Source organism: Semicossyphus pulcher, unplaced genomic scaffold, assembly GCF_022749685.1.
Source record: "Semicossyphus pulcher isolate SPU_LCO1_2020_fin unplaced genomic scaffold, fSemPul1.0.p SCAF_11, whole genome shotgun sequence".
In the NCBI taxonomy this organism is placed as follows: domain Eukaryota; kingdom Metazoa; phylum Chordata; class Actinopteri; order Labriformes; family Labridae; genus Semicossyphus; species Semicossyphus pulcher.
In genome coordinates this window covers 23,892,743-23,905,023 of record NW_027211615.1, presented here as the reverse complement: position 1 = coordinate 23,905,023, position 12,281 = coordinate 23,892,743, and the positions used below count along the sequence as shown (strand labels likewise).

Sequence of the window (12,281 nt, the reverse complement as noted above, 5' to 3'; positions counted from 1 at the left end):
AGCTGAGATTAAAGATAACAAGAACACCGATCAGCCGTAACATTATGACCACTGACAGGTGAAGTGAATTACAGTGATAATCTCGTTACAGTAGCACCTGTCAGGGGGTGGGATACGTTAGGCAGCTTTTAAACTACTTTTAAAATGCTCGTTTGTTGAACGGAGGTCGGAACGACCTGATGCATCGAGGAGGTCGGGAAATCTGAGCGCTGAATGCCTTTCGTGACACAGCGTCAAGACAATTAATCTCAATTAAAGTTGAATTTTAGATCTAGAACAGATGGTTAGCTGTTAGCGTGCAGATGTCTGTTTACAGAGATTAATAAGAAGCTAAATCAGACGACTCTGATGGGAGCTGTGATGTCATTACGGCGGATTACGTTCCGCCCGCTTTTGCTCTCAACATGGACTGTTTTTCCTGCATACGCTGCAGCCTGCTGAGACATGACTGAATATTACTCGGACTCAAAGCTTTGTACAAATGGAAACCAGAACATCCACGTCCCTTCCTACAGATTCTACATTTCTATTTCTACAGATTCTACATTTCTATGTAGAAAAGAAGCTCAAACTGTTGAAAAAGTTGATGCTGGTTCTGACAGAAAGGTGTCAGAACACACAGTGCATCGCAGTTTGTTGCTAATGGGGCTGCGTAGCCGCAGACCTGTCAGGGTTCGCATGCTGACCCCTGTCCACCGGCGACAGCAATTGGCACATGAGCAGCAAAAGGGGGTCCTACACAATGTTAGGCAGGTGGTCATAATGTTACGGCTGATTGGTGTATGAGCACAAAACAGAGACTTGCAGTGGAACACATTTCAAGCTGCATGTTTCCCTTGTTTTTCTGTTCTCATAAATTAAGGCTCCAAACTTCCTCCTTCCTCCCTCCGCGCTCGTGTTATTCTACGCTTTAGGTTCCACCCTTGTTTGCCGTGATGTTCCATTATCACCTCCAGCAGACGGTTAGTGACACATCTCATTGTGATAACATTTTTACAGCATGTCATTACACCGTGTAGCGTTCTCTGCTGTACTCAGACACACGCCCGTACCCTGCAGTGCTGTCTTAACTGGCTGCACTTAATCTCATATGAATCTTAACAAAGTGCTTTTACATTCCTGTTGAGGGACACTGGGGCCTTTATGGGAGCTGTGTTTATGTAATAGGAATGAATCCAGATAATCCCATGAAGTAGCATTAGAAGCAGAGTAAATACACAGAACATGCCGGAACAAAAACATTGGACTGTGACGAGCATTGCGTAGCAGAAATACAGCAGGAGAGTCATGTAGTGCATACTCAGGGTCCCACTCTTTTTCAGAATCATTTACCGGTAGGCCTAGTACTGACACATTTAACCCCAGTTTTATTCCTCCTTTTTTTGATGATGCAGGATTCATGATGAAGTGTCTCAAGCCCCTTTTACACTGCCAGTTCAAGGCGGGATTATTACACCTGTCATGTTCTGTCTTCTGTGTAAAACGCACGGAGGCGCAATGATGGAGCGAAGTCGTTCATTAAGCCTACATCTATCCAAGTTTAAAAAAAAAAAAAGATTATAAAATTAAAGTGTCATTCTTTTCGATCGTCTTTCAGTTGGTTAGAAAGCGTCTAAAGGCGGCGATCTTGCACCCCTCGCATGACTCGATTGTGAATGTGACAGCTCTGGGAGCTCTGACTGGAGTTGAAGTGGCAAACTTGTGCTGAGTGTGGGGCTAAATTAAATTCAAATTTTCAAGGACAACATGAAATTATTTCTAGGAAATTCGGTCATTTTAATCAATTTCCAGGTGTTTCCAGGACTGGAAAACTAGTCTCTAAATTTCCAGATTTTCCAGGTTTTCCAGGACGCGTGGGAACCCTGATACAAAATACCACCATGTAGTATAAGTAAAGTTGAATGGTTACAGATCTAACTGACCTGATTCTTTTCCAATGTTATAACCTTAATTAAGTCTGTTTTGAGTAGATTCAGACTGTATATGAAAGAATAACGTCCAACGGCCTTTTTTCTACTTCATTAAACGCCAAACCACATTTTATTGACCAAGTTTACAATTTACTTAACATGATGAATAAATGTGTAACTTAAAATCTGGTACGGCGACTTTTACTGTTTTTACTAGAGATAGACCGATATGGTTTTTTCAGGGCCGATAACGATACCGATTATTAGTAGTCAAGGAGGCCGATAACCGATATTTGAAGCCGATATTCATTTGCAGTAAAAGTGAAAATACTGGTGTGAAAAATTTTGAATAATACAAACTCCAACACTTAACTTTGTTTAAATGCCTTTAAGCATATGTTTATTAAACAAACAAACAAAAAGCGCAGGGAGTTCCCAGGGTCAGCAGCATCTCTTATAAAGTTAACTGAAAATTTAAATAAATAAACAAATAACTTCCTGAAGTTTTATTAAGTAAATAAAACAAAGTTAAATAAAATTTGCAAAGAAATGAACTTTTTCTCCTCTCCACCGTGTGTGTGAGCACTCTGCACTCTTATCGGCCGTCGGATAAATAAAAAAAAAAAAAAAAAAAACTATTATTTTTTTATTTTTTATAAAAGGCCGATGCCGATATGCGTCAAAATTCCGAATATCGGCGCCAATAATCGGCCCGGCCCGATCGATCCCTAGTTTTTATGCCCCTATATTGTTGATCAAAACCGTTTCTTCCCTCCTTAGTTTTAATTTTTCATCATGTTTCATTTCTCACTTCTTTTACAGATCGTATTGTTTTTAATTGGTTGAAGTTATTTGAGAATGACTTAATTTATCATCATAAATACTTAAAGTAAACGCTATACAGTAGGTCTCACGTCTGAGTCCAGGACATCGTCTCCACATGTACACAAGCTGAAAATGCTTAAGAGCTTTAAAACCAAGTAAACAACCATTTCATGCTCATACTGATACCTTTGCTTACACAACGCACCTACATTAAATCCCTTCTGTTGCGTAACCACAAGGAACTCTTTGTCACACACAAACTCATGAGGCCATGTGTTGAAGCTGCATCAAAAGGACTGTGAGGCAGTGGCCCCAACGAGACCAGGCTTCATGTAGGTCGACGTCATAATGGTGCAGCATCATTGTAACGAGGACATGATGTGTGAGGTTTTACACGGAGGGATATTGTTTACAGCGCTGCCATGAAGAGAGTTTTTTATTGAAATGAGGCAGAAAGCATCTCAAAGGCAGGTTACACTTGTTTCTAACGTTTTCATCTGCACACACGAAGAAAGTAAAGTCTGTCTAGTTTAATAAACAGGTACAAGTTAAAGGGAAAGTTATTTCATGAAACAATGTCAGACTTCCCAATTTCACCTCAAATAACCTACATTTTTAAGAGCATAAATTCTTTTTAAACTTGTGTTTATCCAGATTAAGTTCCCTCATACATCGTTGCATTTCTAGCAGTGCTACCTGTTTATTTCATATTCGAATATTTACCTGATTTATACGATTAAAAACACAGTTAAATATAGTGACAAAAATGGATCAAAGATAAAACAGAAAAACGAGAGAAATCAACTTTATTCCACAGATTCTTTTTACTTTTGAGAACGTGACACTCATTACCCACAATGCAACATGACCTGAATTGATGGATGTAGAAGGATTTTGCTTTGGAAGAGAGGCTGCTTCATTCCTATGAAAGCTGATGGATGGCGCATGAAGGCAGAACTTTTGGACAGCTTAGATGAAGTGCTCTAATGTTTCCTTTAACCCCGCCTCCTAACCCCCACGGTTCTGATGTATTATGCCTCTAAAATATCTCTGGACTCAGCTGGAGAAGTTTACAACTTAGAGGTGATTTAAGTTTTGTTCATAGAAACATTATGATGTTCTGTCTCACAGATGTCTCTTTCACAATGCATGGAGATGGAAACAGTCTGGAAGTTGTGATAAAGTGGTTTCGCCACCTTGTCAAATTGTCTTCAAAGCCAGGCGCACTTTTCCTGGAGGCTACAGGTTTGTTATGCTCGAAGCAGCGATGTAGCCTCAGGCAGAGCTGAGGAGCAGAGGTCTGGTATGCTCGCAACAAGTTTTCTACCTTTTCTACATCTGCAGTCGTCCTCCTCGAGGCATATAAACACATCTTTACGTGTGTTTTCATTTGAAAACTTTAGAATTGTTACATCACGAGCCATAAATAGAGTGCAGTACTAAACTACATCCAACACCGTCCTCCCTCATGTTTACACCTTGGGCCAATTTAGAGCCTTTAATTGATGTGAGCTGCAGAAACCATGAGAACAAGAAGCTCCACCCAAAATAAAAACATAAAAGTGATGATTCAAAACAGGATGTGGTCAACATGCCACTTTATTTGCACATCACGGTGTGGGCCCATAATTGTTTAGTGTGACCTTAGAGCCTGTAAGGAGTTAATAACCTGTTGTCAGTTAAGTTTAAAACCGCAGACTTTAAGGTCATGGAGTAAATATTTTAAAACCCCAGCCAGTCTAGACATTTTGAGTGAGGCATCTCTTCAGACACTCACCCGTAACTCCGGTGGGAGAGGTGTAGTTGTCGGCGTATCAACGATGTCGTGCTCAGGGGGAGTGATGCGCAGGAAGTCAACATGTTGGGGTCTGGAGGGATGAGAGAGCAACCTGCAGAAGGAGAGAGACTCCTCCACCTCCTGCTGCCAGAGCTTCTCCTGCATCTGCAGAGCCTCATCTGAAGGAACAGAATAATCATCAGGTCATTTCAAAGAGGGGAGTGCAAATCTGTTTTTATTCCATGGGACCAGATCTGTTTGGGTAAATTTTCAAATATCTTTAAAGAAAGAACTTTAAAGCAACTAAATGCTACATTAATAACCACACAGATCTATAACTGACTCACTGCTTTCAAGCTCTGCACAGATATCCTTTGTGTTATGCTACGGTGTCACCATGAGGACATAAGACAGAACTTCAGCTTAAAAGAGCTAGCTTCAAAAAGAGGACAAAACGCCTCCAGCATCCAGGTTGTGATATCACCGTGTTTAACCTGTGGGCAATGATGACATCACTTTCCTCTAAAGTAAAACAGGAAGTATAAGCACAAAGCACTGGATCATTATCAGTTGACACCTGTTGCTCATTGATATCATTTTAAGATATGTATATTAAATGATACTTGTGGAAATGATGCATATGCTCCGGGTAAAGGTATACCAAGGCTCAAAACATAAATCCATCCGTTCATTATCTATACTGCTTATTCTGTTCAGGGTCACCGGGGGGAGGGTCACAGGGCTGACACACAGAGACAGACAACCTTTCACACTCACACTCACACCTACGGCAGAACCTAACGAGCATGTCTTTGGACTCTGAAGACTCAAGATGTTTATTTTCACTCTGGTTATACGAGTACAATCGTGTGAAAGTCTTAAAAGTGTTAATATTCGATATAAGGGACAGATAAAACACAATAAAATAAAATAAATTAACAAGAAAAAGGAAGCAGTAATAAAACATTTTTTTGAGAAATATTTAAATTTTTCTAAATATATAAATCCTAGACTGTGGGAGGAAGCTGGAGTACCCAGAGAGAACCCATGCATGCACAGGGAGAACAAACTGGGATTCAAACCAGGACACAGGAGACAGTGCTAACTACTGCACCACAGTGCAGCTCGTAACCATAATTAAAACAGTAAAACACAACCATGTGCCGACCTCTCCCCATTACTCACATTCCTTGAGATTATACTGCGCTTAAAATGTTAGTAAATAAGTGATTCACAATCGAAGCACACAGTAAGTTGCAGTGTTTGCTCCTGCAATAATAAGTTTCCTTAAATATGCAAAGCAGAGTGAAATCACACACATCCTTATCTTATACAATATAGTATAAAAACAACACAAGTCTGCACCCTTAAAAACTGCTCCAAGGATGTCCGAATAAATGCTTACAACATGCACATACATGTGAGCAGATGTTCCTGTCTATAGCGTTTTAATTAGCTTTACTTGTTAAAAGCTATGTGCCATACTGTAAGCATATAAATCATGAGGGGTAGATTGATGCATGCCGTTGCATTGTTGACAGAGACTATCACTATAATTATGACACAGAGCTTGCTGTATAATTACAAAGGGTGCACATTTTTGCACGCTAATTATTTCTGTTTGGATGCCACAGTAGCACACAGGATTTAAGAGTGGATCTAATAAGGCTGGAATGAAGGTTTAATCCCCACAAGCTAGATATGCACCGTAAGCATTCATGGTCCAGGAGGGAAATTATGACAACTACATCGAGCAACTCAACCTCGAGGCGAGGACTGTTTTCTTTCACATGCAGGTTTTCCCTTTTTATGGCCTAACTGGTCACATGATCCTGACCCTGAGCTATGCTACAGCAAAGCTCAGGCAGATAGGAGCACCACCAGAGATGACATTTGTGTAACTTTCAGCAGACGCAGACTCATCCTCAAAGCCAGACTACGCAGCGTTTAGAAAAGTGCTATCTGTCCTCAATTTGACCACAGTGAGTTGAACAATAGGTTTTAGAGAATAACCCTCCGAAGGCTTTGATAGTCTGACTTCCTCTCACTCTAATCACCGCCCTCTGAAGATGTGTTGTACTCACAAAGCTCAGAGCATTAATCCTATTTGGGGCGGTGAGGAGTCCCGCTGCGCCCGCCTGGTCGAGCTTTCAATTCCTGAGAAGCGAGGAGACACTTTGTGCTGATTAAACTGGACGTTTGACTCTAGCAACCATTTCTGTTGAGCGTATTCTCCTTTAATGTCCCCTCAGGTGGCTTTAATGTCTTATTGTACACTGTCTGTATATCCACAGTAATAGTGTGGTAACAATCAGCTTATAGCCTTGCATTGAATACGTTTACAATAGAGCCCGACTAATATACGTTTTTGAGACTGATGCTCATACTGATATTAGATGAGGGAAAACTAACGATGTGGCGACTAATTCACTGAAGTAACTATGTGATTACTCCATTCCTAAAGAGCCCTAAGCACCTGCATTATATGTTCTGTAAAGAAGATTACTTGTCCGTGCATGGCAGACAACATATACGCTGATACTGATATGTGGCAGGCCCATATCAGCCCGATAATATTGGCTCAACTCAACTTTATTTATAGAGCACTTTAAAACAACAGAGTTGGCCAAAGTGCTGTACACACACATAAAAACACAAAACAGTTAAAACAATAAAAGCCAGCATCTCAAACTGAGTTAAAAGCCAAAGAGAAAAAATGTGTTTTAAGAGAAGATTTAAAAACAGGAAGTGAGTCGACCTTCCTAATGTGCAAGGGCAACTCATTCCAGAGTTTTGGGGCAGCAACTGAAAAGGCTCGGTCCCCTCTCGACTTCCTCTTCGTCTTTGGGACGACTGACAATTACTGATCTGCTGACCTGAGGGAGCGTGAGGGAGCGTGCGGCCGAAGCAGGTCAGACAGATACCGAGGGGCAAGACCATGAAAACATTTAAAAACAAAGAGAAGAATTTTAAAATCAATCCGAAAACGAACCGGGAGCCAATGGATAGATGCTGTGCTCTCGTTTTTTGGTACCAGTTAAAAGTCGAGCAGCAGCAGTTGTGAGTGAGTGACTTCTGGCTAACACCAACATAAAGTGCATTAGGGCTGGGCTATATATCTATATCTGTCGGGCTTCACTTTCCATGCACACTATGTTTGGACTATATATGACAATAAGCTGAGTTTGATGTTGGTCATGCAAACAGCTTTCAATTTGGACACCTGACATTAGACCGAATGTTGCATTTTTCAACCAAGACATATGGGACATAAGGTGCATCCTGCAGACCCCGTTATGCAATGTTTTAAAAGGAGTACGCACAGCTGCATTTAAAGGAGAACATTAGCTTCATTACCCGAACAAACAACATGGTAGGTCTGTTTTTCTGTCTCTTTCAGAGTCTTTTGACTTAACTTTCAACCACTTCGACATATTGTGCATGTTTGTACATTTTTGGATCTCCCCTAGAAACATGAAATAAAGCTCTGAAAAAAGCTGCACAGCATGAGTTTATTATGACCTACTTAAAGCATGTTTTCCAAGCAGACAGAGGCGCCAGTATTGTTCACTATGATCCACATTATGGTAGAAACCTGTCTTACATACATTCCTCTTGAATTTCATGGTTTACACACATACTACGTTCCACTGAAGCAACAAAAAACCTCATAATGTGCCATAACTTGAATAAATAAGTTGCATTGTGAACTAGTTTATAACTATGCATGCACACACTGTGTACAACCTTTCGTTCTACCATGATAGAACTTGTTGTGCAGCAGTTGAGCTGCAAAGATAGGAAATAATGCAAATATAAAATATCAATACAAGCGAAAGTGATGATTTCCTCCATGATAGTTGCACACAATTTCCCCTTCAATAATGGAGTCTCCTCTGGGCCATGTGAACAAACACCACACACGCTTCCTGCTCTATATTGGGAAGCTCTGGCCGTCTCAGGTCAGTGCCGGTCCAGCAGTTTGAGGGTATCAACATCAGGTGCTCCGTAGTACTTCACGCCTGGGCGAACACACGCAGACACACACTCTCAGGCACGAACACAAACACAGACGCGGTGGTATGTCAAACCAGCAGGGGGTCATTATTTACAGACTGCCACACATCCTTCAGGTCTGCTTTGGCAGCTGTTATGAGAAAGATGGTGTGTGTGTATGTGTGTGTGTGTGAGAGAGAGTGTGCAGCGGCGGATGAGACCAGACACCACCAGGCAGAGTTCAGAGCAGTAAAATCCGAGCGTCTCAATCAATGTGTAAATCTGACAGTCAGCGCTCAGCATGAATCATCTTTAAAGCGTCGGCTCTCTCTCTCTCTGTCTCTCTCTCCTGCTCCCTTCACTGACCAACAGATAGAAGTTGAATGTCATGCTGCTACGCACACACATCCCTCTCCACCCTGGAACATGGCTGAAAACCCTCTCGAGGGTACTCAGACGTAAATTAACCGACCATGCAGCACATAATGAAACACATAGGATAGAAGCTAGAGCTACATGATGAATCCTTTGAAATACTTCATTCGATGCTAGTAATGTGAATGTGACATTAATATTAACAGCCTGTCGTATAACATTCTGTCAGGTGCCTACAAGTCCAATCCTACTCAGCTTTTTAAGTCATTATAGTTGTAACGTTAGATCAGATTTTTATGAACCAGAGAAGACACATGAGGTACTTTTACATATGAGATTAGAGAAAACACAGACAGGGGAAGACATCTGGTGTGTTGTGTCGTGTGTAGGCATACAGGGGCGTTGTGCATACTAAGAAATGATGTGGTTTTTTTATATACAGGACTCTTTTAAGTGGCTAAAATACGTAGTACTCAAGGCCCCATCTGCAGCGGTGCTTAGCTTAGCTTACCTCATACCTCATACAATCCCACTTGAAAAATAAAAGAACTATCCCTTTAAATCCATCCATTCAAATGTGCATCAATCCAAATTCAAATAAAACTTATAAATAAAATCTGCTTGTGGAATCGGTGTTAAGAGATGACATCTCCTGCTGGAATTGTTATCTGCTCTTAAATGTAGATATTATTGTGTTAAGCCTCTTCTGGCTGTTTTCTTGTGTGCGAGCCAGCTCAAAAGTGATTGGTCAATGCTACTCTGACCACAAATGTACTACAAAGAATAGCTCTGATACCCAATCTGGTCCCGCGCCAACAGATTCTGCCTTCATATGAAGATATCAGTTTGTAGAGATTAGGAATTGGACTGTTGAGATTTGTAGCTTCTGGCGCTAATCCTCAAGTCAGGTGCGATTATGCATTGTAAGAAGAGGGTGCAACAAGATGACATTATAAGAGGATTTGAATCTCAAACAATCCCAGAAACCATCTAAAAAAATTGGGAAACCTTCCACAAACCCCAGACAACCAGGCCAGCTCCATCTACAGAACAAGCTCATTTGATACAATAAAGCCCTTTTCCCTCTGGTCAAAAAACCCGCTAACACTCAGCTTTTTTGCTTAACGGGAAAGGCTATAATCAGCATTCAGACCCAGGTCAAATGACTCTGCAGTAAACCCCGATAATTATCGCCTCGGCTCCGATCGGCATTATTGTGAACACAAAACCTGTGTCAACACGCTAATCTCCGCCCCCTTTCCGGCGCAATGCTATGCTCCGTCAGTAACTTCTGCGACTCCTTGTCATCTCAGCTACAAATTCCGCCCGTCTCCGTCCAAGCAGCCCTCGAACATTGTTCCAAAATTGTCGGCGCCGAGTTTGACAAACAGACTGAATGAGTAATAGACACAATAAAGACCAAACCACCGTAACATCTTCACTGTTTACTAACCCTGTTTCGGGCGCGTTTGCGACGTCAGACGGTGACGCAGCAGAAAAGAGACCGACAGGAGGATACTTCACTGGCAATCGGAACAGAGACAATCGGCATCTATTAGCGGGTCTTCCCGGGTCTGATAAACCAGCGTCAACGCGCTAAATGGGTACAAGAAGCTCTGGAGAACGTTGATAAAAAATACAATTGAATTAATTTTTCTATGTTTTGGTGCAGTAGCTTAATGAGCATAATTACCTGAAGACAGTAGATCTGGACAGGTGTCTGTCTCACTGGTGCGTCTGTATGTCTGCGTTGGTTTCTGTTCTCTCTTCCTGCTCTTCTTCAGATCATTTTCTGTCCCACTAGAGCCTGTGATGGCTCCTCCGCAGCCTCCAGCCCCCTGAGGGAATGAACCATCTTCAACTGAGCTTATCCACCCCATGCGACACTCAGAGATGTCTCTTAAGTGCTGGTCGGTCTGGCTCAGAGGCCGAGAGTGCTGGCTGGACGTAAACACGGGTGACAAGATGGGAGACAGGCCTTCAAAACTGACAGATGTTCTCGGAGAACCACCTAGGATTGGAGACAGAGACTGGGCAGATACTGGGGAGGTTTCTCCACCTGATGAAAGCGCTGCTGATGCAGAATTATTCTGCACAGTTGGTGTGAAGGGGTGAGAACGAGAGGAGACATTCAGAGGCCTTCTTGTTGTTCCTGCAGTCTTGGCCTCGACGTTTGCTCCCTCCATCCTCAGGACCTGACGCAGACTCTGGCTTAGAGCTTCACCCAGAGCTTGAAGCTCCTCAACTAGAGGAGTCTTGTCTTCATTGTTCTCTTTGTTCTTGTTATCTTCACCCACACATCCATCTGAGATATCGTAGCTGTCTCTGATCCAGTCCGAACTCGTGAGACTCACCCGACGAATGATCCCTTCCACCTCTTCGATCTTGCCCATCACTCGCTGTACTGCAGCCTCCTTCTCGCTCTCCTCGTCCCTCCATTGAGACGACTGCTCCTTTGCTTCCACCATGTTTTCCTTGTGTTTTTCTCCTTTTTCCTGGCTGATTCGTACGTTTTGAGCACTCTTGGTACCGTCTTCTGTCTTTCTAGTCAGCTCAAGACTAGTCGGGGAGATGTACCTTGAGTACATATCATTGTCATATTCAGAAAGTTCTGCATCTGACTCACATTCTTCCTTCTCAGACAAATCCTTTCTTGGAGAGTAAACACCATTTTTGCTGACAAATCCATGAAAATCTGCAGAGGAAGCATCGGGTAGCTTCTCTCTCCAAACCGGCTTAAGCTCCTCTGGACTCCTTTTCCTCTCCTCAAACAGTGAAACTTTTTCCATAACTCTCTTTCTCCTTAGAGCAGGAGTGCAGAAGATCGACCTGTCTTTCTCTACGTCCAAATCCCAAAAGGTAGGAGAGCTTGTTGTCGAAAGCTTCGTCAGCATTCTTGCCTTCGGAGGCACTTGTGTAGTGCTGGGTGTCATCTTGAGGTTTTGCTGAAAGGGGCTGGTGTAAACTAGACCTTCCGCTCTTCTTCTTCTCTTCAAAGGGATCTGCATTCGGGGGGATTTGGGTGAAGTAACCAGACTCTCTGCGTAACCGTGCAAGCTTGGTTTGGTTCCTTGTTGGTTACCCATGCTCATGAACGCCTGGCACTCCACACACAACGACAGCAGCTCTGTCAGCAACCGGGTCTCAGAGGAGTCTTCCAACGCTTTGAGGGTTTCCTTAAAGTCTGCAGGGCCTGATTTGTCTGCTTGACCCAGCTTCGTTCTTCCAGCTGGACCCTCCTCCTGACAGTCAGAGGTGAGTCCTTGTTGGTGCATCTGAGGGGCTTCAAAGGGGGAAGTCAGGCCCCTGCAGTCGAGGAGGGATGGACTCACACGGCTCCTCTCGCTGATCGGGAAGTAGAGGTGTAAGTTGCTGTGACAGCTCTCCATGATGTTATT

At 42.6% G+C, this 12,281-nt stretch overlaps 1 protein-coding gene across 1 annotated transcript in view; it reads right to left on the bottom strand.

Moving 5' to 3' along the window:
* The window catches only part of fmn1 (formin 1), a 30,503-nt gene extending 18,231 nt beyond the window's left edge, over positions 1-12,272 (bottom strand). The window contains exons 1-2 of the mRNA XM_069685143.1: positions 10,577-12,272; positions 4,513-4,691 (exon numbers count right to left, since the gene is read on the bottom strand). Of these exons, the coding sequence (XP_069541244.1) occupies positions 4,513-4,691; positions 10,577-12,272 (1,875 nt within the window). The remainder of the gene's footprint in view (positions 1-4,512; positions 4,692-10,576) is intronic.
* Between the last annotated feature and the right edge of the window lie 9 nt (positions 12,273-12,281).